This window comes from Gekko japonicus, unplaced genomic scaffold, assembly GCF_001447785.1.
Source record: "Gekko japonicus isolate JY-2015 unplaced genomic scaffold, Gekko_japonicus_V1.1 scaffold1974, whole genome shotgun sequence".
In the NCBI taxonomy this organism is placed as follows: domain Eukaryota; kingdom Metazoa; phylum Chordata; class Lepidosauria; order Squamata; family Gekkonidae; genus Gekko; species Gekko japonicus.
The window spans coordinates 24,738-52,673 of record NW_015163147.1 but is presented as its reverse complement, the minus strand read 5'-3'; the positions used below and the strand labels follow the sequence as shown (position 1 = coordinate 52,673).

Below are 27,936 nucleotides of genomic sequence, written 5' to 3'. Positions count from 1 at the left end.
CCAACAAAGCAAGGGACAGATCATTCTGTCCACATATTAAAAGGAAATCCTATTGTCAGCACCAGTACACAAGGGAAAGCAAAAGAAGTTATGTTTGCAGCTGCATTATCCTCTTCTCACAAACTGGCCTCTGCATCTTGTGGTCCTTTGAATGCCACTGCTTGCACTGGGGTGCAAGAGGAGATTCAGCTATTCACATTCGAGTTACAAGCGGGGGGAGGACAAAGGGGTCTTTGGAATAGCAGTTTGGATAAGGTAGAAAACTAACTTATTATAGCCCACTATTTCTCTTTTGTCTTAATCCACGTTTACAAATGTTGCTGTCAAGGCCACACAATGCATAAATTCATTTTCGACACAAGGTACCTTTTGCCTGGAAAGAAAAGAAAACTAATCTGCATAAAGCAGCTGAGGAGCAACAAGGAACTCCTAAGTGCTGTAATGACAGTATGGGTACCAACTACATGAACTGGTTTTACCTTTAAATCCTTTGCTGCAATGGGAGACAGTAACCAGTGAGGTAGCAGGTAGTTCAGCCATGGAGTCAGCATCGGGAAGGTACACAGCTGCTGATGTCATCCCAAGCTGGGTCCTGCACTCTTAACCCAGCTGCCACCTTTCAGCAAGCTAAGGCTGGGGCAGGCCTTCTCACCCTTGAGTGGTGACCACAGTACCCACACCTGCCAAAGTCACATCTACTACTGCAGTGGGACAGAAAACCAATTATCTGAGTTGTCAGCATTGAATACCAAGAGGCAGGGGCCAATTCTCTTTTACTGGCAGCTGTCAAGAAGCTGTTCTCCCATGGCTTTTTCCACAGCATAACCGAAATATATACACATGCACACACAACAAAACCATGGTTCTTACCCATTTAACACTCCTCCAGGCTGATTATTTTTGTTGTGTGATGACAATGGGACTTTTTGCCTATTCTCTCCCCGCCACAATACTTCTAGCAGATTTAAAGCATCTCATGTATCACTGATCCAGCCATGTCTAAGCTGTCGCATCTTGGGGGAGGAGGCTGGGTTAACAATATGATTTTGGGCAGCACTATATGAAGAAACGCAGAAGGCTCAAGTTTACCAGCCTGAAGACCTGAGCCTCAGCTGCGTTACTGAAGATTCCACAGGTACAGAAGACCAGAGAGCAGCAACTCTTAAGGCTGCTAGGCTCCCACCTGCTAAGACACAGGCTTCATACATACGCATCACATTGTACACACTCACCTCAAACAGGTGAAGCCACCTGGAGAAAAAAACAAACAAGAGAACTGATACTGAATGGAAAGCCTACTTGCAAAGAACAAGAGAAAGAACAGAATGACTCAAATGCATAGCAAGCAGTAGATTCCTGAAATGGGAGGAAGAGCAACAACAACAAAAAAAGATCAGCAACCACTTGTATTCCATTATAATGACAGGAGCATATTGGTCAGAACAGAAACAATCTATTTAATGCAAAAAATAGGTGTCAGTTTCCCATGGAGTGCAGAGTAAAAGCACTGGCAGAGAACACTACTTTGTTTATTCCAGCTCTCTGAGACTAAACCTACCGCTGCATTAAATTAACACCAGCCCCGATGCCCTTCCGGAAAGCAGCAAAGACTGACTTACCCCTTTAACTGGTACAGAGTCTCTGAAGATTGCCACTATCTGTGGCAAAATATACTGCAAGTGGGTTGAGGGCCCTGAGCAACAAGTTCAAGGGCTATGTCAGCAGGTCCTTCAAATGGGGGCCAGTCCTTACATTTCCAGGCATCTTCTCTTGTGGGAAAATATAAGATATATATATATAAAGGTGGGATTCCCACATGGCAGCCACCATGGGGGAGAGGGGAGAGAGGCATCTAAAGCCCAGCTGAATGCAATGGGATTCATGTGCAACATTACACTAACACTGATGGCTTGGGCAGAGCAGTCCAGTGCAGAGCCTCACTGTTCAGCACTGGCACAGAAATGCCTGGAATTTGCACCACATGATCAACAGCAGCAAGCAGTGCACACAAGAGTACTGTCCAAAGACTGATGCTATTGACGTTTGGCTTTATACGGCCGGGAACGTTTCCGCCGATCTGGCTTCCGTTGCTTGTGGAGGCGCCCAATGCTGACTCCTTGCCGTCTACGGACGGAGATGTTTTGCTCTACAAGGCTAGCCAGCATTCCTATATCGAGAGTTCAAACAAGAAACGACTGCTAAGTAAGGATGCTCTTAACTCCCTTTCCAGACATTTCAAAACACAGTTCCCCTATAAACTCAGGTACTCCAAGTCTTGGGCATTGTGTTACAGAAAGGTCCATTTAGTAGTCTAAAATCAAGTGTCCAGGCACTGCATCAACCCAAACCCATAACTCCCTTTCCAGACATTTCAAAACACAGTCCCCCTATAAACCCAGGTACTCCAAGTCTTGGGCATCCTGTTACAGAAAGGTCCATTTGGTAGTCTAAAATCAAGTATCCAGGCACTGCATCAACCCAAACCCATTCAAATATAAAAACTCTTCCCCACCATGGTCAAGAATAGTAAAATGCTTTGACATGGTCCCACCAACAGATTAACCAGAGTTTAGAAACCCCCTTTTGGAGCTTGTGACAAAGAGAAGGAAAAAGGTTTCTCTTTCGACAAACTTCCACCATGCCCACTTCCTTCCAACCCAGCACCACTATCTGCCCAAAGAGGCTCTAACTGCTTGCCCTCAATTGCACAGCTTTTGCATGTGTCATTCCCAACCAGAGAGCTCATCTGGGATACTGGACGGAACTGAGGAACTAGGGAGCATGTACAAAATACATTATGAGCAAGTAGCTCACTGCTTTTGCTGACAAAACCACTTGATATATTCTGCCTCAGTTCCAACCAGTGAAGATGGCTTCTTTTTGACAATGCCAAGATTCAGGCAGAAGTACTACAGGGTTTACCAGCCACTTGCTCAAACCACAGAGTACATTCTGTTTCAAGAATCAAGAAGAGAAGGCATGAATAAGCTTCAGACAACAAGGGAGGGACATGGAGAAGGTTTAGGGATTTAAGGTAATAGTACCCCAAACAGATTCTAGGTTGGGATGTTCTGAAGGACCTGTTCCCTTTAAGGCAATTCAGGGTCTTCAAAGGTAAATGCTTCTCTAACAAGATAGTTTTTCCACACTGAATGCAAAGACAACAGGACATAATGGTGCACCTAGCTGAATTCTCCCTCAACTTTTGATACTCCTCCTCTTCTGCTCTGCATGTTTCTCTCTTTGAACTGGTTTTCTTATATTAAAAGGTTTCTTTACATGTGTTCTGAGCTGCTTTAACTGGCTCATTTACTTGAGCCATCTAGATCACCCCCAGGTCACAAGTGGGGTACACGTCACAAGTGGGGTACCATACTTCCTGCTTCTCTGTTTGCATGCACATGGAGAGAAGGAGCAGGATGGCAAGGAGAGCAAACTCATATCACAGAGCACTCCACTTTAGCACAGGTAGGTTCAGAACCTACTCCTCATAAAAGCTCTCCCTAACTAGGCCACTCTCCATCCTGCCAGTTGGTTTTCCAGTGCTCCACACATACTTGCTGTCTACAGCCCCCTTCCCCCACTGGTGAGGTGATTCTTCTGGGCCCTCCTATTCCTGTCACATCATTCTAACTTTGCGTGATTTTCCATCACTTGGCTGCAGCTCAGTGCCATCTGGGCACTGAACATGGGTCTCAAGCCTGGACCACTGATCAAGGTTTTTTCCATGTATTATTTTCAAGGCACTTTTGATACAATTTTGTTTGTATGACCGCCACCTTCTGCCTACCACAGATCCTCCACATTTTGACAGCATTCTATCTTCATGCTGGGAACAGCTTCTACTGTTGAACTTGGAAAGTTTGCTTTTAACCACTGCACGGACAAACTGCACAAGACCTACTTTTACAAACTAGATCGGCAAGATTTCCTGTTGTAGTTCTGTTTGGAAAAAGATTATTTTAGCAGCAACTAAGACTAGAATAAAACCTTTAGTTAGAATTTGACTGTAATACCCCTCATATACTTGAATGTAAACTTTGTTGAAATCAGTTACTTTACTTTTAAGTGAAATATCTTTCACATTGGCATCTTAAGGTGTCACTCCCCTCAGATGGAACTCCGCTCAGAATCAACTTCACCACTTTTTGCCTGGCCAAATTCTTCTAGTGTTTCTACTGCTCTACATAATACTCACCTTCCTGTGCCAGCATGGAGATAAAGGTGCAAATGAATTCATCATAATTGTGAGTTCTTCTCTGGTCATCAATCTATACAGACACAACAGAAAAGAGCAAAAGAACTGTTCAGAAACTGTGTTCAAGCATGTTAAAAGAAATCTGACCAATATTAATGAATCTTTGACAGCCTAGTAAGATAAAAGCTAAGTCTGCATTGCCACATAATACAGTCAAGAGCAGCTCAGGCAATCAACAGGACACCAGAGTCAGCTTGGCAAGTGGGTGGGTAGTGGGCTGGGCTCTGGAGTTCCCGAGACTAATAGTTCTTGGGGACTTCAATGTCCATGCTGACACTGCAGACACCGGGAAGGCTGCAGACCTGGTGTCATCCATGGCGGCACTAGGACTCTCCCACATTGTATCAGGTCCCACACATCAGGCAGGCTACACGCTAGGCCTGATTTTTGGCATGGGGATAAATATGGATCTGGTAGATAAGGATAAAGGTCAGATCACTTTGCCCTAAAGGCCTGGATGGACATCCCACCCATCTCCTGTCTAGGCAATGAGCGGATTTATGCTTGCCGTGGAGACTCATGGATCCAGTAGGATTCTGGACTGCTCTGTGGGATCCAATGCCCTCCGGTGGACTCATTAGATGCGCTGATAGAGGACTGGAATTCCTGTGTCTCTGACGCCATCGATGAGATTGCTCCCTGACGCCCTGTCTGCTCCCGTGCTAAATTGTCCCCCTGGTATACAATGGAACTCAGGGGGGTGAAACGGGAACTGAGTCGGCTAGAGCGAGCGTGGCGGTGAACTCACAATGAAGAAGCAAGAACATCTTATGGGATGTTTATGAAGGCCTATGAGATGGCAGTGAAGGCTGCAAAGAAGGAGTTTTTCGCAGCCACAATCGCATCCACAAGCTCATACTCAGCACAATTATTTAGGGTGATCGGATCATTACCTTCTCTCACTGACAGGAATCAAAATGTTAAGAAATTGGCTCTTAGCTCTGAAGCTTTTGTGAGCTTTTTTGCAGAAAAAGTCTTGTCTATCCGCCGCGACCTCACAACCACCATTGAAACAATAACTGAACTGGAGGCCCCATGGCCGTCTTTGGATTCAGTTTTGGAAACCTTCAACCGGCTTTCTGAAGCTGACGTTGACAGGATTCTGGGTGCTATCAGGCCAACCACATGCCTCCTAGACCCCTGTCCTTCGTGGCTGGTGATGGCTGGCGGCAAAGGTATACAGGGTCCCCAGGTGGACATTATTAATCTGTCCCTCGATTCAGGAGTCTACCCAGAGGGATTGAAGGAGGCTGTGGTTGTTCCACTCTTGAAAAAGCCAACCTTGGATCCTACTGACCCAGCCAATTACCACCCAATCTTGAACCTCTCGTTTCTGGGCAAGGTAATTGACAGAGTGGTTGCCAAGCAGCTCCAGAGTCTCCTGGATGAAACATCAGCAATGGACCCATTCTAATCTGGTTTCCATCCCATGGCGTTAGTCACCCTCACGGATGACCTCCGTAGGCAGCTGGATCGTGACGGGTCAGCGCTGCTGATACGGTTAGATCTCACAGCAGCATTTAACGTGGTCAATCATGATCTCTTGATCCACCGCCTCACCGATGCAGGAGTTCGCAGGACAGTCTTGAAGTGGCTGATCTCGTTTCTCCATGATCGGGGACAGAGGGTGGCGATAGGAGGAAAGATGTGAACTAGACACCCACTAATATGTGGGGTGCCTCAGGGGGTGATTCTCTCCCCAATGTTGTTTAATATCTATATGCACCCCCTTGCCCAGCTGGCTCAGAGTTTCGGGCTCAGGTGTCACCGATATGCTGATGATGACACCCAGCTATACCTGTTGATGGGCGGCCGCCCAGACTCTGCCCCCAAAAATCTAGCTGAGGGGCTGGAGGCCGTGGGGGGGGGGGGCTGAAGCAAAGCCGGTTGAAGCTGAATCCTGCTAAGATGGAGCCAACTCCAAGCCCTTGATGGGGTGCCTTTGACACCGACACCTACCGTCAGGGGCCTGGGGGTGATCTTGGACCCCACTCTGTCTATGGAGGCCCAGATCGCCAATGTTGTCCGGTGGCCATTTTTCCAACTGTGCCAAGTTAGGCAGTTGGCCCCCTACCTGCCTCACCCCGACCTTGCCACAGCAATTCATGCAATGGTCACCTCCAGGTTGGATTACTGTAACTGGAAGCTCCAACTGGTACAAACTGCAGCTGCGTGGGTCCTTACGGGGACTCCATGGAGAGCACATATCCATCCAGTGTTGCACAAACTGCACTGGCTGCCAGTGCAGCACCCGATCAAATCCAAGGTTTTGGTGCTCACCTTTAAAGCCCTTAATGGTCAGAGACCTACATACCTTCAGTACCGCCTCACCTGATATGTCCCCCGAAGGGCATTGAGATAAGCAGATAAGAATCTCCTGGTGGTTCCCGGCCCCAAAGACATCCGGCTGGCCTCGACCAGGGCCAGGGCTTTCTCAGCCTTGGCCCCGGCCTGGTGGAACTCTCTGTTGAATAACATCCATGCCCTGTCCGATCTATTAAAGTTCTGCAGGGCATGCAAGTCAGAGGTGTTCCGCCAGGCCTTTGGTTGAGGCCAGTGACAGTTCCCTTGCATCTGCCTGGCACCCTCCCCTCCCCATGAAAATCTGAATGCTAGATATGCCATCTTGTTTAAAGTGTTTAAATGTTTATGCTGAATGTTTTAATATCGAATTCTTGTAGTTTTAATTGGTTTTAAAACTGTATTGAACTATGTCGTCGTAAACCGCCCTGAGCACCACGTAAGCGGGGAAGGATGGTCAAGAAATCTAATGAAATAAATACTAAATAAATAAGATGATAAATCCCCGGTTTCTCAGTTTTGATGAGATGTTCAACAAGACAATGAGATTTCCAGCTTCAGGAAAAAGTCATTGCTCAAGAAAGCTAACAGGACTTGGGTGAACAACAGGCACCTCGGATTACAGGAAAACAGCAAAGATTTCTCAAGAGATGTACAACATGCCATTAGCGTACCTTGAATTTCTTTCTTTTCTCTACCTCCTCTTTTAAAAAGGCTTCATAGTTCGCAATTTCAGCTTCCACACATTTCAGCAGTGCCAGCAGCTCCTGCCAGAGTCAAACAGGCACAGTATGAGCCCTCCCAATCCCTGGTACCAAACCTTCCAAGTCAGGAAAGAAAGACAGTATGAGCCAGAATCATCACAAGACAGAATCTCACGAAACATTCTAGCTTCAGAACTGTGACAGGAAACCCTGAAACTTTAATAACGCTCAACAGCGCCATGTAGAGCATCTGGGATCTTAGTTTGGACAGGACCACCATTTTGTCATGGGAGTTCAGAGTCATTAACAGCTACATGGTGGGAGGGACTATCATGGTAACTTTCTGATTGGTAATATTAGTCTCTGTCATCAGAGATGGGTTTTGCATTGGATTGGCTAGATCAACTAGTCACTCTTAAAGAGGAGGCTGGCTGAGGTCAGATTCCATTGTCCATAAATATTTGGGGGGGTTTGCTGGATTTTCTCTTGTCCCAGTGGGATTTCAACTGTATTGAAATCTGATGACCACAGGACGGTGGGTGAGGGTTAAAGACTCCGCCATCTTGTTACTGTAAGGAACTCTGCACATGATCTGAGGAATCTCCTACAGCCTAGATGTGTAGCTAGCAAGTCAGACAAACAGTTGTTTCTGAAAGTCTGTGTGCTATGTTTTTGTGTCCTTTCCCAGTATTTTGTTTTGTCCCCATTTTCCAGCCCACCACCTATTTTTTTGAGCCCAACTACCTTTTCCCCTCTTTTCTGGCTTCATGTTAGTAAAGTGTGTTTCTCTGGGATATTTCTCTTAATCTCTTCCCTAAGTGCCAAACTGCACACATGCTACGTAGTTTTCTATGAGGCATTCTCCAGGTTTTACACCCTGTTAACGCTTTACTAGTCTAGCACTGCACTAAAAGGAACCCTTCTTAGCAGGTCAGTCGAGAGGTTCCCAGGAAGTGGTGGCAGCTGCTGCCAAGTTCTTTCCATGGAACCCCTGGTCTAAGAGAGTTTCCCAAAAAAGGAAAGGCCCCTCTCCTCTCTTCCTTCTGTGAAAAGCACCACCCCAGATCATCTTGTAACAAACCAAGGGCAAAAATACAGCCTCACACTATAGTATCAGGAGAGTCTGCCAGGGAGAAAAGCAGTTCTACCAAATTGGAGCAAAGAAGATGGAAGTACTCTCACCAGGATGGGAAGGACATAGAAGATACATTTTACTAAGTCCACCTATACATGGCTACCTAGTTGTGAAGAAGAGCAGCATACAGAACCTGACTTTTAAAACTCTTTTTGAAATGAAACACTCCTAAATACCTTCAAATAAAAATTGTTAGTACAGTACAAGCTTGGCTGTCCAGCACTTGATTATTCAGAATGATAAGTTAACTGCAATCACCCAGAAGGAAAGCTTTTCACCCCCAACTTCTATACCATTTCAGGCGCATACACACACTCCCCATCCCAGTTTGGTGTAGTGGTTAAGAGCATGGACTCTAGCTTCCGGTTTATGGCGACGCGCAGGCAGACGCATCTCCTGGACCTCCAGGGATGCAATCTGCACACCAGCATGTAGGAGGGGGCGCGACGGGTCGCGACCCCCCCCCCGGGCCTTGGTGAAAGGCTCCTAGCCAGGGGGCTTTTGAGGAGCGACCTCTTCGCCGGCGCAATGCCAGAGAATTGAGGCACTCCTCCACCCCGATGGTCCTGCCGCTGAGTGTCCGCATGGACTTAGTGCCGCTGACCAGGACAAGCATGGGAGATCGAGCGAAAGAAATGATTGCCAAGCGAGGGCGAATGGCTGACAACAAACAGTGAGTCGGGTGGAAGCGAGCATGAAAAGTTAAAAAGAAAGCTACCCCCCTTATGAAGCGGTAAAAAGCGAGCAGGGGAGGGGCCACTCCCAAGCGCACAAACGAAATACAGAATAAAGAGGGGGGGAGCGGAAGAGCAAGCATTTAAATCTGTTTTAAGAGACTTACCAGAGCGCAGCTAAGCGTAAGGGCGAATTTCAGAGACTTTGGCAACTTTTAAAGGAAGTAAACAATCCAAAAAGATGGCGGGGAAGAAACCAGATAAAGACAAGCTTGTGAAAGCAAAACTAGTGGGCAGTCCTCGAACGGAAGAGACCACTGAGCTTTCCAAAATGCTGGCAGATTCCTTGCGCCCTCTGCTGGACGAGATGACTAATATCAAGAAACAATTGTCAACAATAGGTCAGAGTTTGGCCTCACAGCAGCTACAATTGACTAAATCCTTAAAAGCAACGGATCAAATGGGTGAGAAGGTGAAGGAAATGGATGCTGATACTAAAAAAGTTAAGAAAAAGGTGCAAAAGCTGGAAATGAAACAGGCAACGGGAGAAACACAACTTTTACAGTTACAAATGGAAAAAGCAAATCTGGTCCTACGGTTTCAAGGGGTCCCGGAATCAAGAGGAGAGAATCTGAAGCAACTGCTGAGTGAAGCAATAGCCCCAATGACAGATTGGAAAGCGGAATATCTTCATAGCGAGATGGATGTGGTCTACAGGTCCTATTCCTCATATATTAAGGAGAATAATTTTTTTTTACATTCGACTTTATATCCCGCCCAAACCCCCTTGTCTAGGGGGTCTCTGAGCGGCTTACAGGTCGGTGCTAGTCACCATTTTTATTCCTAACTAGGGCCACACACATTTTGGGGTTGCCGTCGCATCGCCACGCCATCCTCTGGAGCCGATGTCTCGCCGCTGCCGCCGTCACCGTCGTCCTCAACCACCACGCTAGGCAGGGTGCCCCCCACCCCACTACGGGTGGGTACCCATTTATCTACTTGCAATTAAGTTGCTTTCGAACTGCTGGGTGGGCAGGAGCTGGGACGAGGGTCGAGAGCTCACCTCGACCACGGTGGTACTCGAACAGCCATAGTGGCTGCTCGAATGATGTTACTGAGCAGGCATTAACTGCCAGGGGAAATAAATAGTAAGATTCTCGAAGAGACATGTGAGAGACACTATCTTGAAAGTAACTACGGGAACACCCTTGAAAATCAGGGACAAAAACATCAGGATTTTAAAAGACATTCCATCTGATATAAGACAGAAGAGAAAGAAATATAAAGAATTAATCCTTTTTCTACAAACAAATAGTATCGGATATAGATGGTTAATTCCAGAAGACGTCATTTTCAAACTCCACAATAATAAAGAAAAGATTGACTCTGTTCTTAAAGCACGGGAGTTTTTGAGAGCACAGCTGGGAGAACCAGCTGAGGACAAGGAAGAAGAAAGCAAATCTGATGGCGAATTGGACTCGGTGTCTTCTGACAAGGACTCTCCCTCCGAAAAGGGGGCGGTTGCCCCCAAAACTTCATATAAATTGAGGATTAGAAAAGATAAAACAAAATAAAAGCTGAAGGACTCTGAATTGTGCCTGAAAATTTTATAAAAATTGTGGGATGGTCTTGGGGTTTCATTAAACAGATATAATGATGAAAAAGTTATATAACCTAGCATAACTGACCATGTTCAATGTATTATCAGCATGTTAAATTAACACTAATATAAGCGGTTGTATTGATCTCTTATCCTTGGGTTTTTAGTTATTAGTGGGTATCTTTTCTTTTTCCTTAGAGGTAGTTCCCCTTTCCCTTTTTTCAATTATAGTTTGTAGTGTTGAAAAAAACAAATAAAAAACTCCCCCTAGGGGGATTATTAAAAAAAAAAAAAAGCACAGACTCTAATCTGGGAGAACCGGGTTTGATTCCCCACTCCTCTACATGCAGCTGCTGGTGTGACACTGGGTTAGTCAAAAGTTCTTTCAGAGCAGTTCTTGAAAGAACTCTCTCAGCCCCACCTACCTCACAGGGTATCTGTTGTGGGGAGAGAAAGCAAAAGTTATTGTAAGCCACTATGAGACTCCTTCAGGAGTGAAGGGTGGGGTATAAATCCAATCTCCTCCTCAGACGTTACAGATTTTGCTTCTTTAAATTCCGACATTGCCTATTCCCCCATTGTGCAGAATATGTATGATCATCTAAGATTACAGTGTATTCAGATTCCATTAGACGCACACCAGCCTGTATATAAAATATTGTTTCCAATTTGTTTTGACCCTCACCCCAAATTATAGGACCTGCATGGGTTAGGCAGCCCTCACTGTTGAAAAGAGAACCTGCAGTTACAGGTACCAACTTCAATTACTTCTGGCACAGCACACAAGTGCTGAATCAAAAATACTTGAAACTCCATCTGACAATTGTCTTTAGCAGCTGTAACATAAAATCCAAAATGCTAATGAGCACGACACTGTATACACAATTATAAACTACACATATATATCAAAGACAGAAAATGTAAAACTTAAGTGATCTATATTTAAAAATAAGAACATGTGTGTTGTGATGTATGATGCATATACATTCATTACAAAAGAATATATATTCATTACAAAATCATAAAACTGAGTGGCAAGTAATGACTTTCTACTGTATTAAGGATGATGCAGTGTTTTCGTGTTTAGGAGACTGCATCTTGTGGGAGTGAGTCAGAATATTCAGCCACTGAGCCAATTATAAATCAGAGACTGGAGACCTAGCAACGGAAATTCCTTCTTACTTTAATTCTGAACTCTTTTGATGAAGACATTTTGAAAAATGATACAAAACCAGATTCCTGACACATGTTGTTCACACGTTTTACAATCTGTACTGTTCTCCGTTATACTATAGCTTTGTAATGAACGTGTATTTATCACATTTTACAACATGTATTATGTTCTAATGTTTAAATATATATTGCTTACATCTTGCATTTTCTGTCTGATATCTATGTGGTTCTTTATAATAGTGTATGCACTTCATTAGCATTTTGGATTGTGAGTTATTACACACAGTGTTCCTTCTTCATTGTTATTTAGCAGCTATAATGCAGATTTTGTGGTGAAAGTACAGACAGCAAAACTTCATGGCTCTGGTAAAGAATAACTTTTCAAGAACGTAGTCATTTTACAGACTACAGCATCAGAAACAGAGCAAGTGGCTTACCCTGAAGATCAGTTGTCACCCTCTACCAGAGCATGACTGCTAGACAGAGTGGGAAGAGGAATAAATACTCACTTTCGGAGAATACTTTTCCCCACATGGAGGATCACTTGAACGGCTGTGTCCCGCTTTCTCCTTGCTCTCATTTGGTTCACTTGAGTCTCTCTCTTCTACTTTGACAATGGCCTGAACTTCTTCACTTGATTTGCTCAAAGGAGGGGAGTTTTTCCCACCATCTGATATCAGCAAAGACATCAAAAAGAAGAAATGTTAACCACATAAAGGGTATCCAAATTAACAGAAGTACTGAGTACTTCAGTAATGCTGCTCACACTTTTTGTGAACATATCTAACCCCCAAATGATGACATTCACATTCTCAGAACAGATTGTATAAATGTTCTTGTTCCCCAAACCCTCTAGCAGCATTTTATTTTTATAATACACTGATGCAATGATCTTTGACAACACAAGCTCTTCTAATACCACCATCTATTTCCACCCTAACCCTAGCAGCCACTGCAGCCAAAAAAATTTACTACAGTGAACATAATGTCAACATCAGTAGCAGTTAGCTGGAAAGGCAAAAAAAAAGTATCAGAAGCTATAACCTGCCAAATCCAGAGATTTCTCAAAAGGGCCACCAACATAAAGTCAAAAGGGGTGTAAAATAAAGTTTTAGATGTCACAGATCCACAAGGGCACAATGTGTCCACCTAAGCTATTCCTTGGAATCTACCCCACAGAGGGAAAAACATTTGACCTAGCCAAGTCGTCCAGAATTTAAGGACAGTCAATCAATAGAACTGATAGGATGGAAGAAGGGGTATAGTGCCAAAAAAAATTATGCAGAACATACTCTACGAGCCCTAGCAAGGGCTGACTGGCAAGCCAAAGCCTCCAATGCTCATATCAAGGGAAAGTCTGGCAGACTGAGGGCCAAGCTGCTTATCACGTAACAATGAAACAGGAACATGTAGTTAAGTCATTAAGGCATGTTTTTCTTATAGAGAGCGTGTACAGTTGTTTACAAACAAGGGTACATGAATACTGCTTTTCACAGGAGGGTTACTCCATAAAGTCACGTGGGGTTATGGCAGCTTTCTTTGTAGCTCTGCTATCTAGAGTAAGGGGCCATACCCTCAGTACCATGGGAAAGAATAGAGCATGTGTTCTGCCATTAACATTCTCCTCAGCATGCAGGAGTTTGTTTAGCTATCAGGTCTCTTCAAACCACTGGTTTACCCACTCTTAGTCTGAACAGTACAGGACATAGGGATTTAAACGGTGATGGAAAGTGCCGTCAAGTTGCAACCGACGTATGGCACTGCCGTCAGGTTTTCAAGGCAAGAGAGGTTCAGAGGTGGTTTGCCATTGCCTACCTATCCTGGACCTCCCTGTTGGCCTCCCATCGAAGGACCAGCCAGGGCTGACCCTGCTTAGCTTCTGAGATCTGGCTAGCCTGGGCCATCCAGGTCACAGCAGGGAGCTTTACAGCACCTATTGAACAAGTAATTTGTCTGAAGACAGCTGAAGTTGCAGATCAGTACTTAGCACAGGCTTTATATAAGAAGTCAATTCAGCATCTAAATGGGAACTGCCTGCCATCCTCTCAATGTTCATTGTGCAGTCTAGACTACAAGCCTCTGATAGTTCACACTGTACAAGGCCTTTCCTATGAACTTTACCTGTGGTTGTAAGTGGGCAGACCCTGTACAACTTTACCTGTGGTTGTAAGTGGGCAGAACACCCCATCTTCCGTGAGGTGTAGCAAGCCTGTGCTGATCATAGGACCCAACTCCCTCACAGCCCGGTTGTAGCGTATGCAGTCCACACGCAGCAAGCTGTCCTCCTCCCCAAATAGCACCTTTGAAATGTGGGAGGTGACAGGGCTGGAGGGGCGAGTGGGATTGGCTGACCGGATGGGGGAACGGAGTGGGGAATTGAAGGCACTCCCAATCTCAGAGGCAGTGTCCGTGCTCTCGTTGCTTGGTGTAGGGGATGGCTGGGAATGGGCAACAGCAGCAACTGCAGTGCCTCCACTGCTGGTCTTGATAGACAGAGGAATGGAGAGGTCTTTTTGTGTCTCCTTGAGCTTCTCGGTCAGCACATTAATGGTGTTGGGCTGCAGCATGGAGAGCTGGCCATCTGTCCTCCCAGCCAGGTTGTCTGGCTTCATCTGTCCCTTCCTCTTGAATCTGTCCAAAACCAACCAGAAATAAGAAGATAGAAGAACAATACCGTAACAAAACACCCATGATATAACACACCCACCCAAACACAGTATGCGTAATCTAGAAGCATAAAATAGCTGCATTGCACAGGACTAGATCCTACTGATCTGTTCCACTAATGACAGAGATTTCTGTCACACAGAAAAGATCTTATGTAATTCTATTTGTAGGATTATATCTTATTCAGGAATAGGCCATGGAGTGTGGATCAAAAACGCCACCCAGTGGAGCCAAGGGCCAACAGGGAAGGGAGTAAAAGCCCGGGGGAAGCTCCAGGTTTACATATAAGCATGAAATGTAAGGGGAAAAAATGGGGCTTAGAAAATAAAAAATAGAAGCAATTACTGTTTCTTTTTAAAAGACTGTTGCCACTGAGCTCCACGTTATGAGATCTCATGGGCTGGAGGGGGCAGCGAACTTGCTAAGCCAGCCATCACCAATAATGCCAAGGATTATGAGCCGCAGTGTCAGGGGAGTGGAAAGAGACAGGCTAGAAAAAGTAGAAGATTAGGAAAAATAGAAGATCGAGCTGGAGAAGGGGGAGCAAAAAAGGGAAAGCTGAAGACAGGGGAGGGGGAAAATAGGTGGGTGAGTCGAGGGGCAGAGGCTGCAAAGGGGAAAAACAAAAAAATAGGTAGGCGGCTGCAAGAGAAGGAAAGGTGAGAGGCTGCAGGCAGTGCCATGGAGAAGCAAAGAGGGAAAGCAAGAGAGGGAAAGTTGAGGAAAAGAGAAAGGGGAGAGATTCCCCTACCCTGTGAGCCCTCACTGGTCGTCCCCCCCCCCTTTATACACATAATGTTGTTTACACTAATAAGCAGCCTTTCCCTCTTCAAATTATTTCTGTTTCTGACCATTCATCCTGACAGGTCAGAGATGGAGCTGACAAAGTAACCTAATAAAATCCTTATTCTCCATGTTCAGGACATCATAAGGACTCCATCAGCTACAAAGAAACAAGGCTGGAGGGAGCAACCATTGGCCTCGCTATTTACCTCATGGCAGGATTGGCACTGCAAACCTCCTCTTCATCGTCATCATCATCCTCATCCTCGTCATCAGAATATTGCTGGTGCTGCCGTACAGGAACCCGGCTACGGCCCACTCCTGCTGCAAGGTCCTCCTCTTCCTGCAACAAAAGACACAGCACTACCTGAAGAACATGTCCTAGAAATTATACCCCAGGGAAACCAGTCTTTCAAGAACCACTGCTGCATAAAGAAGTTTGTCTGAGGTGGGGGATGAGCCCCTGTACTGTATCAGGATTTCAGTATTCCAGATTAAGTTTGTGAACACAAAGGCAAGCTAAAAAAGGGGGTGAGTTGAGATAGTCCCCCTTTCTTCAGTCTCATGAAAGATGCATTCTAGGGACGTACTGACAAAATATGCTTTGGGGCATTTTCAGGTTCACTGTAACAGCCAAAAGTGAAATTGTTCATATTTTAAGAAAAAAAGATTCACACACACGCCTCATAAATTTTGCTAGTTATCAAACCCCTTTACGATAAATCGGCATGGCCATTACAACTCTTTTTACTGAAGTTACAAAAAATACATTGCAATATACAAACTGTCACCAGACGAGCATTCTTACTAGAGCTTTTGCAGAGGCAGATACATTTTCAAGGTTTTTGCTTCCTATGGGGATCGCCCAGGAAGTTTGTCAGATGAAGAGGCAAACTTCACACAGCATTCATGAAACTTTAAGAAGCAGAATACAAGTGAGAAGGCTACATTGTAATTCAGACCATCCTGAGACTAATGAAAGGTTCAGATAAACACTGAAGACAATCCTAAAAAAGGATAACAATGATCAGCTTACTTACTAAAGGTTTTTTATCACCTGGAGGAAAGACAAAAACATCCAGTAAATGCCTGCCAGCCAAGAAAAGACTTGAATGAGTCACCAAAACTCAGTGTGGCTCCCCTACATCAAATGCGTCCCTCCACTCAGCCTTATCAACATTCTTTGTTTTCTATTCCAGTTTTTGCCTTCAAACCAAATATTCCCCCATGCCTTTTTGACATGCCTGAAAAGCAGCCTAGAAACACTTCAGATAAATATTAATACTTTCCAAGTATTAATATTTCCAAGATTTATTCTATTCCTAGAAAATGGAATTTTCCACTGTAGAATTTTAAACTACATGTGAAGCAGTACCCCAAGAGCAGCTATTCATGTATTCCCAGCCAACTAAGAAGCCACTGTTCCCTCTGGAAGTGCCAAAGCAACTAGTTAGACCCAGGGAAGCACAGTTCAGGAAGGTTTTACTATGCCAGGGGGAACAGAGCATCTAGACACAACACACTATTTACCTGCATGGGTGACTTGGCATAGTTGTGATTATCCAGGAAAGCTGGCAGCCTCTGTACAATGGGACTGGGGTTTGCCAGGGCCCCATTTATACTGCTCACAGATGGTTTATTGCTCAGCTTGGATTTGCTTGGCAGGTTCTGGGTTGAGGCAGGCTGATCTTGGCCCGTAGTATCCTCAGCACTCTCTGCAAAGTACATGTATAAACCTTTTATGTTCAAGAGGAAACACCTCCTACTCTTGTGGGTTTTACTTCTCCAGCAGGACGTGGTTCCAGTCTCCTTCCAAAGGCAAGGATATATTTACTTTAGATAAAGACGCTTATGATTTACAGTCCTCCTTGCGTTACGTCATAGACTGGAACATTTCACCAGTAAGATTTAGCACAGTAAAGACAAGCCTTTAACCACTTCCACTACATCCGTCTGTTCCTGCTTTTCATACATTTTGAGTAGAGCTCTTTATTCACAGTACTCCACAGCATTTAAGGATACATCCCTAGAATGAATCCCATACCTGCCTGTGAGCTCTCAGGGGCCAGTTGCACTCTCCCTAGTTCCAGCGCAGTTTGGGTCTTGTTGTTACCTGGCTTGGACTCCTCAGAAGCCTGGGACTCCTGGGACTTCTGGGTATGAACGAGCTCTGGTTGAGTCACTCGGATTAGCTTACATGAAAAAGACAAAGAAGGAGCCAAGCCGTTCACAAAATTAAAAAAACAACAAAGATGAAGAAAACAATGAGATTTCCTATAGCTAAGGAAGTTTCCATTAACAAGCTTCCCTACAAGTGGAAAAAGACTTTTTTAGAGAATGCTTGCAGGTCACCTGCTACGTTTGTGTAGCACATCAGCCATATTTCTTCCAACTGTTATTACATTAAGACTTTTGGGCATGCAGCTGTTCCAAATGTGCCCCCATTCTGAAACAACTGAAAACCTACATATTCCCTCAAGATGTATTTGTCCAGTTGTGACATTCAACAACTGGTTGTTTTGCTTTTGAGAGCCCCCCAACATGTCCTGTCTGGGAAATAAGATCATAAGCCAGCTAGTAGCTTTTCTTGTGAGCTCCCTTTAACAGAAGCCCCATTCCTCAAAAGTATTTCTGCCACTCTATGTCTCCCAGGTTTTCACTGTTCTTTCTTAAGTGGTCGGCACCATTAGGCTCCCACTCCCACTCTGCCCTTTACCTGCTGCAAAGCCTCTAATACAGTCTGCCTGTTCATCTTCAAGATCTGCAGCTTGGATTCATATTTCACCCTCCTGTCAGGCACCACTGCCATCAAGTTGAAACGGATGTCATGATATGGTTCCCTGCATAAAGACCACACCTGCTGTTAAACATTCCAGTCCTAAATACTTTTGCCACCAATGTCATTCCAACAAAGCACAGTGTCACAGTTTCTGGCACTGGATAGGACTGATGAACTTGTTGGTATGTGTGGATAGTTTTACAGGAGCAGCAAGTCTTAGCACCAGGCTTTAACCTCATCATGCACCTTCTGCAAAGAGGTGGGTACTATTATTGTACCAAAGCCATGTCTACAGAACATGAGCTTCCGAGAAAAAAGTTCTGTCTCTTCTTAAGTACGCCTCTAAAGTTGTCACCCAAACCAAGCCAATGCTCACTTCAGACTGATTTAGGCATTTACCCTGCTGTAGCGAGTCCAATCCTCTCCATGATAACCCTCCTGGCTTTGTCTGTCCATTCCTCATCTTCTGCCCAGGGCCCTAAAAAGCAAGAAGAGGCAATAACAGATATGTACGGATAAATGCTCCGGCATTCAATTACTACCAGGGCTTGAACTGTGCACAGGGTTTTCCTCCTGTGCAAAAGTAATGAGGAGCGTAAATGCAGAAAAATATTACAAGGATCAGCCAAATAATGAGAATAGTCTGAGTTGTCCACATGGACAAAAGGAGGATTCTAAAACATGTATGCTACCCGCAAAGTCAACTCCTATAAGAAACAAACTCCTTTTCTCCAAAACATTTCCTCACAATGTTTGTCTCATCCCAATTCAGACAACCAGAAAGGGTTAACCAAAGCAAACAAAAACAGAGAATCTAGAAACATAAATTACAACCAAAGACAAGCATCTCACAGTAACCCCAGTCTTCCCTAACAGAAGTGAAAAGCACAAAGTACTCCTTCCCAACTTCTCATACAGTGAAAGCTGTCGCACATAATATATCCAGCACTCTTCAACTGCTACATCATACTTTTATTAACCTCCAGGCAGAAGGCTGACTTTAGCTACCAAAAGAGAGGCAGACAAAAGTGAAGGCAGGCTAGTTCTCCACCTGTTAGCTCTTCCACCAGGCTTTCGATTAGGGTGCCGCCTTCTAATACAATGGGCGTGGCCCCAACTCAACGACCAATAACCTGGCAGGAACCTGGACTGTGGTGGTATGTGACCTTCTAATGTCGACGGAATGCCGCCATCTTGTATTAATATCTAGGCTCTTAGCAGTGATGATCTTATATATTGTGATTTTAACTTATTTGGGGTTTTAATATACTTTGGTGTTTTAACATATACATATATATATTCTGTAAGCCGCCCTGAGCCTGCCACGGCGGGGAGGGCAGGATACAAATTTAAGAAATAATTTTTTTTAAAAAAAATAGCACCAACCGAAGCCTAGACACAGGACAGAATATCCAGTTGAATTAAAGGGTGGATTTCCAAGGGGTGTTTTTTAAGATAGCACGTAAGACACGTTTTGCTATTACTAAACTGATACTAGTTATTCAGCAGTTAAAAGAAAGAAGTAATCATGTTAACCTACAAAGGAACTGTTGATTATTTCAAGAAAGCAGTACGGTGTAGCAGCAAGAATACTGGAATATCACTAGGCAGCCCAGGTTCAAATCTCTTCTCATACCTTGAAGGCTACTGGTTGACTTAAGGCAAGTCACTGTTTCTTACCCAGATCTATCCACAGGGTTGTTGTGAAATAAAATGTGAGAAAAGAAGCAAATATATACCTCCCAGATATACTTAGAAAGAAGTTGGAACAAAAATGACAGATGTCTAGAATCAGCATTTTTTTTAAAAGGATGAGTAAACTGCAACTACCTGAGCAAACTTAGAATACTAACAGGAAATGTAAAACAGGATCCTAGTAAATCAGACTGATAAGGAACACCAGATCTCTAAAGCATTCTGTATGTTGCTAAGAGCTTCCGAAATGATAAATACAGTGATTCCTCTATACAATAATGGAAATGACAGACCATCAGAAACCTGGTGTGTCAACATTTCCCAGGCTGCAGTTGAGCAAACACCCAAGTTAAGAGGTCCCTTACCATGGTCAATGGGATAAACCTTCAGGCCATCCAGTTCAAAGAGCCGTCCCTTGATGGGAACATAGCTGACAAAGTGAAACGCCTCCATAGTCCGTACAGCACTGATCCCATTCTGCTTTTCTGGCAAATGTCGCGGCTCTGGCCTGCCAAGACAGCAAACATCCATGTAGTCAAAGAAGATGGGCTGACTTCATTTGGTAGACAATGGTGCCCTACCATCCCACTTACCTAGCATGACTGTTATGGGCTTTGGCCAATTCTGGTGCATTTCCAATTGCATAACCTTTGCTCTGGAAAAATAAGAGCAAAAAGGTAGACCAGATTCTTTCAAACTCATACATAGTTGTTGTTGTTTAAGCCCCTCCCCATCACCCTAACGGAAATCCTCTATACAGTTGCCCAAAATAATTTCCTTTCTTGTATAGAAGGTGGGGGGGAACTCAGCAGAATTCGTAACAGGACACCTGGGGCACTAATACTGTCAGACAGCAGTATGCTTACTGGAAAACATGCACAAAGTTTATGTTCAGAGTTTATGGCAATAGTTTCACTAGCAAACCGTTTTCTCCAAATAACCAAATTAGTAATCTACAATTAATCTACAATACAGTAAGGAGCCTAGTGGACCAAACCGCTGAACCACCCCATCCCCAGCCACAAAGAATGAAAACACTTAAAAGGCTCAGCACAGCATTTCCAGCTCCTGTTCATCTAATGTCTCCCTGGTCTATGGTGATACTGATGAATTGGTATTCATACATCAGAAAAGGTTCTTTAAACTGCCAAAGGAAAAGCTCCCCTCCCCAAAGAAATAAAGGAATAGGTCAAGTTATAGAGAAAGGGAATGCTACCAAGACATAAAATTTTACAAAAGGACCTTAGGAGATCAACAGCCCACAATGATCTTGGTATGCCCTCATCTGCACACTGCCACACCATACCTCTGGACTAAACCCTTTAGTGAACTCCTTCATTCGGCTCAGGGTTGGCCCCAGATCCACATTGCTGCAGTTCAGGAGGACACTCAACAAGGCATGTGTGGCACAAGAATTGGGAATCAGCTTATACAAAATGAGACAAGAGAACATTTATGTTCAGCATGAAAAAGCAATCTTGGAGTAGCCGGGCTGGCCACAGTTGCCCCTACAGCAATGATTTCAGATCAATTATTGAAGCAATCAGTGCCTTCAGCAAAACCTCTATTCCTACTACACAGTAATAGATAAGAGCAGCAATCACAGAGACTGAAAGAATCAAAATGCCATGAAGTTCTACCCCTGCTACGAGGCCCACCCAACTATTCTCCCAGCAGTCCTACAGAGATCAACCTAGTCAGGTGGGACCGCAATAATTTATTTACAGAAGTTATCCGTAACCCATGCTCTTAACTACAAAGTTCCAAAGGTGGTTCCACCATGCTATTTACTATGGCAGCCCTCCTCTTCAACAACAAAATCCCTTAAACCGAAGCACCAAGCAGCTAATGCAGGACAAACTCGACAACCACAGCTCTCTTTACATTCAAACCTACCCCTGAATGTGAAGATGGAAGAAAAAACAGGAAGGTAAAATTAGAGCATATCCTCGTGCTCAAAAAAGTATATTGGCTTAAAAGTTTCTATTCCACCTTATCCTGAGTGCTATGCACCTTACGAAGTCATAATTTAGCAATTCCACTCCCCAGCAGTAATAAAATACAAGCAGAATATTCCTTATAAAAATGGACTGTCTTGCAGAAAACGGCCAATGAATGTGCCCTCTGAGCTTTCTGCAGCGGTCTGTTCCATAAAATTGAAGCCATAACAAAAAGAGTAAAAGATTTTGCCCAAGACGTTTGCACCCGACATTGCTTAAAAAAACCTAATTTTCAGAACCTAATCTGGCCTCTGAGTTCATTGATATTAAACCATAAGAAAGCTGGATCATCTACAGAGCTGAAAAACAGACGTGGAAGCAGCTGCCCGCTTTGTACAGGTTAAGTGGGGGAGCTGACATCAAAGCAAGAGATGGTAAAGACATAAGCTATGGCAGGAAATGAAAATGGATGAGGAATCCATAGTTATTGCAAGGACAGTAAGTAATAATGGGATGGGGGTAAGAATTGCCCTGACTCCAGTTATGAGGATGCTGTACTCTGGGGCTCTCATTTCTAATAAGCACTAGAGTTTAACTGACTGAAGGCATGTCCCCTGGTCTGGAAGGCCTTATTCCTTATATCAGTTGTGTTGAGAACAGCTAATTCAGCAAGAAGAGAGGCATTCTGTGAATACTCAAAAGCAAAACTTTCTCATCAGTATTACGCATATTGTGGAACTGATCCTAGAAATTTGTCCTCAGTGCAAGACATGAAATTGGCTCACAATAAGCTCTGGCTCTCTCTTACTTAGAAGAGTGGAAGAGAACTTTTTTTCACTCATATCAGCTTACCTGGTGAGCAAAGAACATGTTATTCACAATGTCATCATCAATTACAGATGTCTCATCTACCAGTGTAGAGACCTTCCGTCGGGACCTGCGCTCCTCGATCCATTTGAAGAGGAAGATGAACCCATAAACTGGCCTGAAGAACAGAATGGAAACAGCAGGGTAACAAAACCAAGCAGTTCATATTACAAACAACTAAGGCAATTTCATTCATCAGCACCCATCTCTGTACACCCAAATGCTGACAATCAGTGCAAATATCTATTATCTGAAATTTCATACGGAGATATTACTCCTCATGTTATCAGTGCCCTTATCCCATTATGTCTCTGAACTATTATTGTTTTTGTACTACTAAATATGACAGCATGGCAAATTGGTGCATGGTACCTCATTCGCCCTGTAGCACCTCAGTATAAAAACTATTGTGATCTGAATGCAATAAGGGATAATAGGACTTTGATATTATACATCTTTATTCGTGGGCTTCACTCCCACTCCACCTACAAGTTTGCCTCAATGCTTGAGCTGCCCCTGTGGCCTCAGACAGAGAGGGAAGAGGGTTTTGGCTCATCCATTTCTTCCTCTCTCCAGCTCCCTTCTTGTGCAGCCTTGAGTAGGACACTGACAAACCCTCCCTGGACCTTTTCCATTTTCCTTCTAAAGACCATGCTGCAATCAGTGCATGCCCCACTGTGGCTTCATGACTCTTGAGGAGTTGACATGCCTGCTGGCACAGCTGGGCCCTGCCTTTGACATGCCTGCTGGCACAGCTGGGCCCTGCCTTTTGACCGTGGCTTTTGAAGGAGCCACATGTGGTGGAAGTTGCCCAAATAGGCATAAGCTCCTTCCCCCCACCCAGGAGTCTATGGCTGAAGTCAGGGTCTGCCCCCAGTCCCCCTTTACTATGAATGTCTAATAAGTTAACACGACACTGTTAACCTTTTGTTGTTAACAGTGTTGCCACGATTCTGTTCAGTGGCCTTATGGCTAGCTTTGAACATTCAATTCAGCTCCAGTCCAGCCCATGAAAAAGATTCACAAAAGACCTGGCAACAACTTCCACATTAAAAAACTAACAATTCTGAATGGAAACCAATCTGAATTCAACCTGATTCTTTACAAACATCAGGGCCAGTCATACACCGCAGAAAGTTCTTTTAGCTTTCCCTAACCAACATCAGTGTTAGTTACTTACCCTTGGCATTTGCTCTGTAGATCATAGATCTCTTCAACTTGCACCCCTTTAACACCTACCAAAAATATACAGTAAAAGTGAGCGTATAGAAAGTCATGTAAAAATGGCCAGACGGATTCTAGATTACTTACCAAAATCCTCTACTAGAAGAGTGAAGAGCCCTGCAAAGGAACAAGAAAGTAATACTTATTGAGCAGTACACATATTCTGAAGAATACATTAAAGATCCCAAATTCTGCAAGCAGAAACAGGGGATGCCTTTCATTCCAGCCTCCTTTGTGCCAAATGCACATGTATGTTCTTTCAACTCCAAGCGTGCAATATGTAGATGAACCAGTTCAACAATCACTGAACATGCCTTTACTTTAATTAATGACCATATGCTAGCTGCTGTTCTTTTTCCTCACTCTTACAGCAGTGTACTGCTACTGTGCTGTTGCTACTTTTAGCCATCAAGAACAGCAGCAGCAGCAGCAGCATGTACACATTTTGTTGCAGTAGGTGCTATAAGAATAGGATCAATCAACAAGGGGGAAAACAATCATATACCCTGCAACCTCAACCAGAGCCACCCAATGGCTCAGCTGACATTCAGCCTGGCTGAATGCTGATCACAGGATGAAGAGGGAAGAGGATGGATGGGTATAAGTGAGCTGGAAGAAGTTTCCAGGACCAAAGACAAACACATGCTCCAAACTTCAGGCATGCACATTTGTGTTTGGGAACAACATGCAGAGCAGTAAGACAATCAACAATGAACAAGAGTCCAGTAGCCCTTTAAAGACTAACAAAATATGCGGCAGGGTATATGAGCTTTTGTGAGTCACTGCTCACTTTTTCAGATACAGCTAGAGTGAGAGTCCATCAGTCATATTTATCGGAAAGTGGAATGATTTCAGATGCCAAATGACATTAGCAGGCAAATAACAATAGCAGTTAATAACAACAGTGGGCGTAATTGGATTTAGGTGAAATATGCAGATGGGTAATAGGTGTGGAGAAATCAGCATTGGTAATGAGACAGGAAACCTAGGTCTCAATTCAATCCAGGTGGATGCATTGTCTTGAGCTTCATTATCAATTGCAATTCAGCAGTCTCTCTTTCTAATCTCCCTTCGAAATTCTTTTGTAAGAGAACTGCTACTTTTAGATCAGCAACTGAACGTCCTGGAATTGCAATAATGCAATCACCCACAATAATGCAACGTCTAATTTGAACATGGACACTGGGACCAGAGCTTGCAATAAACCCAGATGCCAACTTTGCTGCCACATCCAACCATACAACACAATCATTGGACCTAACAACATCAACTACACCATCAGAGGCTCATTCACTTCCTCATCTTCTAACATGGTATATGTCATTAAATGCCAACAATGCCCTTCAGTTCTCTACATAGAACAAACAGGACAGTCTACACCAGAGGATAAATGGACACAAATCTGACATCAGGAATCACAAAAGCCCAAACAGGTCTTCCATAGATGCCTGGTTTGACAAACTTTGGGATATTTATATCATGAGGAAAACAGTAAACAATTATTTCCTTGTTGGCTCCCAGTTGTCTTTTTCACCCTGTGATTATGATGAAATCTGAAAGCCAGTTATTGGGTTTCTGAGATACAATGAATCACAAGACTGAGAAACCTGTAGGAGAACACTTCAACCTTCCAGGACATTCAATGAATGACCTCAAAGTAGCTGTTTTATTACAAAGGAACTTCAGGAACAGAAGGGAAACTGCTGAATTACAAGTTATTAGAACACTTGGAACAAAAACCTCCCCAGGACTCAACAGGGATATTGGTTTCTTCTCTCATTACATATGCTAACTCATTCAGTCCTCACATATGTATTCTCAATAAGAAGGACTATACATCCTGTGTATTTTAGTGTATTTCCTTTTCAGAATAGTATATTAGAATACTGAATGCAATGCAAGGAATATTGGAATGTTTTGCTGACAGAACACTGTGCCCACCTCAAAAAAGAAAGGAAAAAATGCTGTTACGTTATGCAAATAGGGCGGCAGTGGTGAACTAAGGGGGCATGAGGGATGGAAAAGGGACAACTGCCTTGTCTTTGAAAAAGTGTGCATGCACATGAAAGCTCATACCTTGAATAAACCTTTATTAGTCTTAAAGGTGCCACTGGACTCTACATTTGTTCTTCTAATAGATCACTATAACTTTCTTAAACCGTCATAGTACAAATCTCTTCGAGGTAAGGTAGATCGGGGTCCTCAACTTGGTGTCCATGGGTACCATGGCACCTCCTGACACTTCCTGGTGCACACCAAGTGTTTCTAGAATGTGGGTAAGGTTCTTGCCTAGCAAGGCTTCTGATGAGTCACTGGACATTTGATTGGGTGTGCAGGTTTTTTAAAAATGTTGCTTTGGTAGCAGCTGCCACCGCAGCATAAGGATCTTCACTTGTGTGACTTAAAGTAAGTTGTGGTAACCATTTTATGGCTGGCTCCACCCTCCCTCGCAGCTATTTTGTGGCTGTGCACCCCAAGTTTTATCAACAGTTCAAAGGTGCCCACAGGCTCAAAAGGTTGGAGACACCTGAGGAAGATGGCTGAAAAATACTAGCCATAGCAAAAGCAATGTGTTTTATTTCAAATCTAAACCACTTGGTTTTCAAGTTGGGTCAACTACATTTACTAATTTTAACCATTTCAAAGAGGAGAAATAAAAGTGAGTTGAATAAATTATTAGTATATTTATAATGATGTAAGCCAGCTTCAGCCAGGGGAAGGGAAGTATAAACATTTAAATAAATTAATGTTAGCATATTTGAAGCTTCTGACTGTACAGTTGCAGGACATGCTGAGAGAACTGGACTAATGGGAGCCCCCAATTCGTGTTTAGGCAATCCCTCTCTCTTTATCACTTACTAAAAAATTAAGCTTAATTTTTACTAAAATATTTGTGTATAGCAACACTGCAAAAACTAGTCTTTGAACAGTGTTCAAATTGTAATTTAAGCAAGTCACTTAAATATTGTTGTTTTTAAAAATGCTATAGTTACAGTAAAATAAGTGTTCTTGTAATGTTAAATTATTTGATTTAAAAATGAATCCAAGAAAATGGTATCCCCCCCAAAAAAAGACTACAGCAACTTAAACAGCAAACACATAGAAGTGGTAACAAAAAATATTTTAATCTGATCTACATAATAAAATATATTGAACTGACCCCAAATAAGACCAACTTGTTACTTATAGAATTGGTACAAGAGAATTTTTATTGCAATGATTGCTGCCTTTTCTCCAAGAACATTTATTTTTTAAATTATTCTGTTTCAGCCTTAAAAAGATAGATACCATATCACATAATACTGATCATTTATAGATCACTATAGATCACTGGGTTTCAACATTTTTTCAATGTTTCATTTTCTGCAGGAAGTATTCATTGCCGCAACAGTACTGATCTATCGTACCACAGCCTTTCACATTTCCAAATACACTGTACCCTTCTGGAGTTTTTTCCTACATCGCTTGTTGTATTTGTAGCCCTACTTTCTTTGTGTGATATAAAACATCCGGGCATCTCTCTCAGACAAGTTTTAAAAAGCAGATGGGAAGGGGTGATGGAGCAGGAACAGGACAAAAGACTGTCCTTCACAATGTCAACAAAAGGCTATGACCTGATAGGAGATGGACAGGTACACAGATCAGCTCCAGATACAACACCATTTTGGCACACAGCATCGCAAGCCTAACATGCTCAGTTGCACACTGGGAGAATGAAGGGAGTGTGGAGACTTAAGCTTCTTGACCAACTTTCCTAATCGACAGGCATACCTACCCTCCTTACCGACACTGTGTATGGAAGCCCCCCTCCCCCACGCAGGCGCGCGCATCAGTGACCGTTCTGCCCTCATCGCTAGCACCGTCCCCCCGTCCCGTCTATAGACCCTCTCCAAAGGGAAGGCGCCCACCACGTCCCCTCAGGTCCCCAACCCCCAGGATCTCAGCCTTGCCCCCATTCCCAGGTCAGGAACTCATTTACTCACCAGGGTCGCTCTCCAGCTCCAGCCAACCCTTATTCATTTTCCCCTGGGCCAGGCCTCAGCGCCATGACCGGCCCCAGGCAGTCTTCTCCGCCGCCCGTCCTCCCTCAACAGCCCACCATCCTACTACAACAACAGAACCCCTCAAGCTTTGCA

General features: G+C 43.8%; 1 protein-coding gene across 1 annotated transcript; it reads right to left on the bottom strand.

Moving 5' to 3' along the window:
• Positions 1-27: 27 nt before the first annotated feature.
• On the bottom strand, positions 28-27,936 carry BAP1 (BRCA1 associated protein 1). The gene is made up of 17 exons (XM_015407011.1): positions 27,784-27,936; positions 23,888-23,917; positions 23,757-23,811; positions 22,562-22,694; positions 21,076-21,195; positions 20,363-20,424; positions 20,135-20,277; positions 18,474-18,552; positions 18,012-18,135; positions 17,340-17,487; positions 16,826-17,010; positions 15,505-15,638; positions 14,004-14,476; positions 12,355-12,515; positions 7,234-7,326; positions 4,199-4,271; positions 28-2,167 (listed from the first exon to the last, which is right to left on the bottom strand). The coding sequence occupies exons 1-17, from the start codon at positions 27,818-27,820 to the stop codon at positions 2,034-2,036; spliced, it is 2,184 nt and encodes a 727-aa protein (XP_015262497.1). The 5' UTR covers positions 27,821-27,936; the 3' UTR covers positions 28-2,033.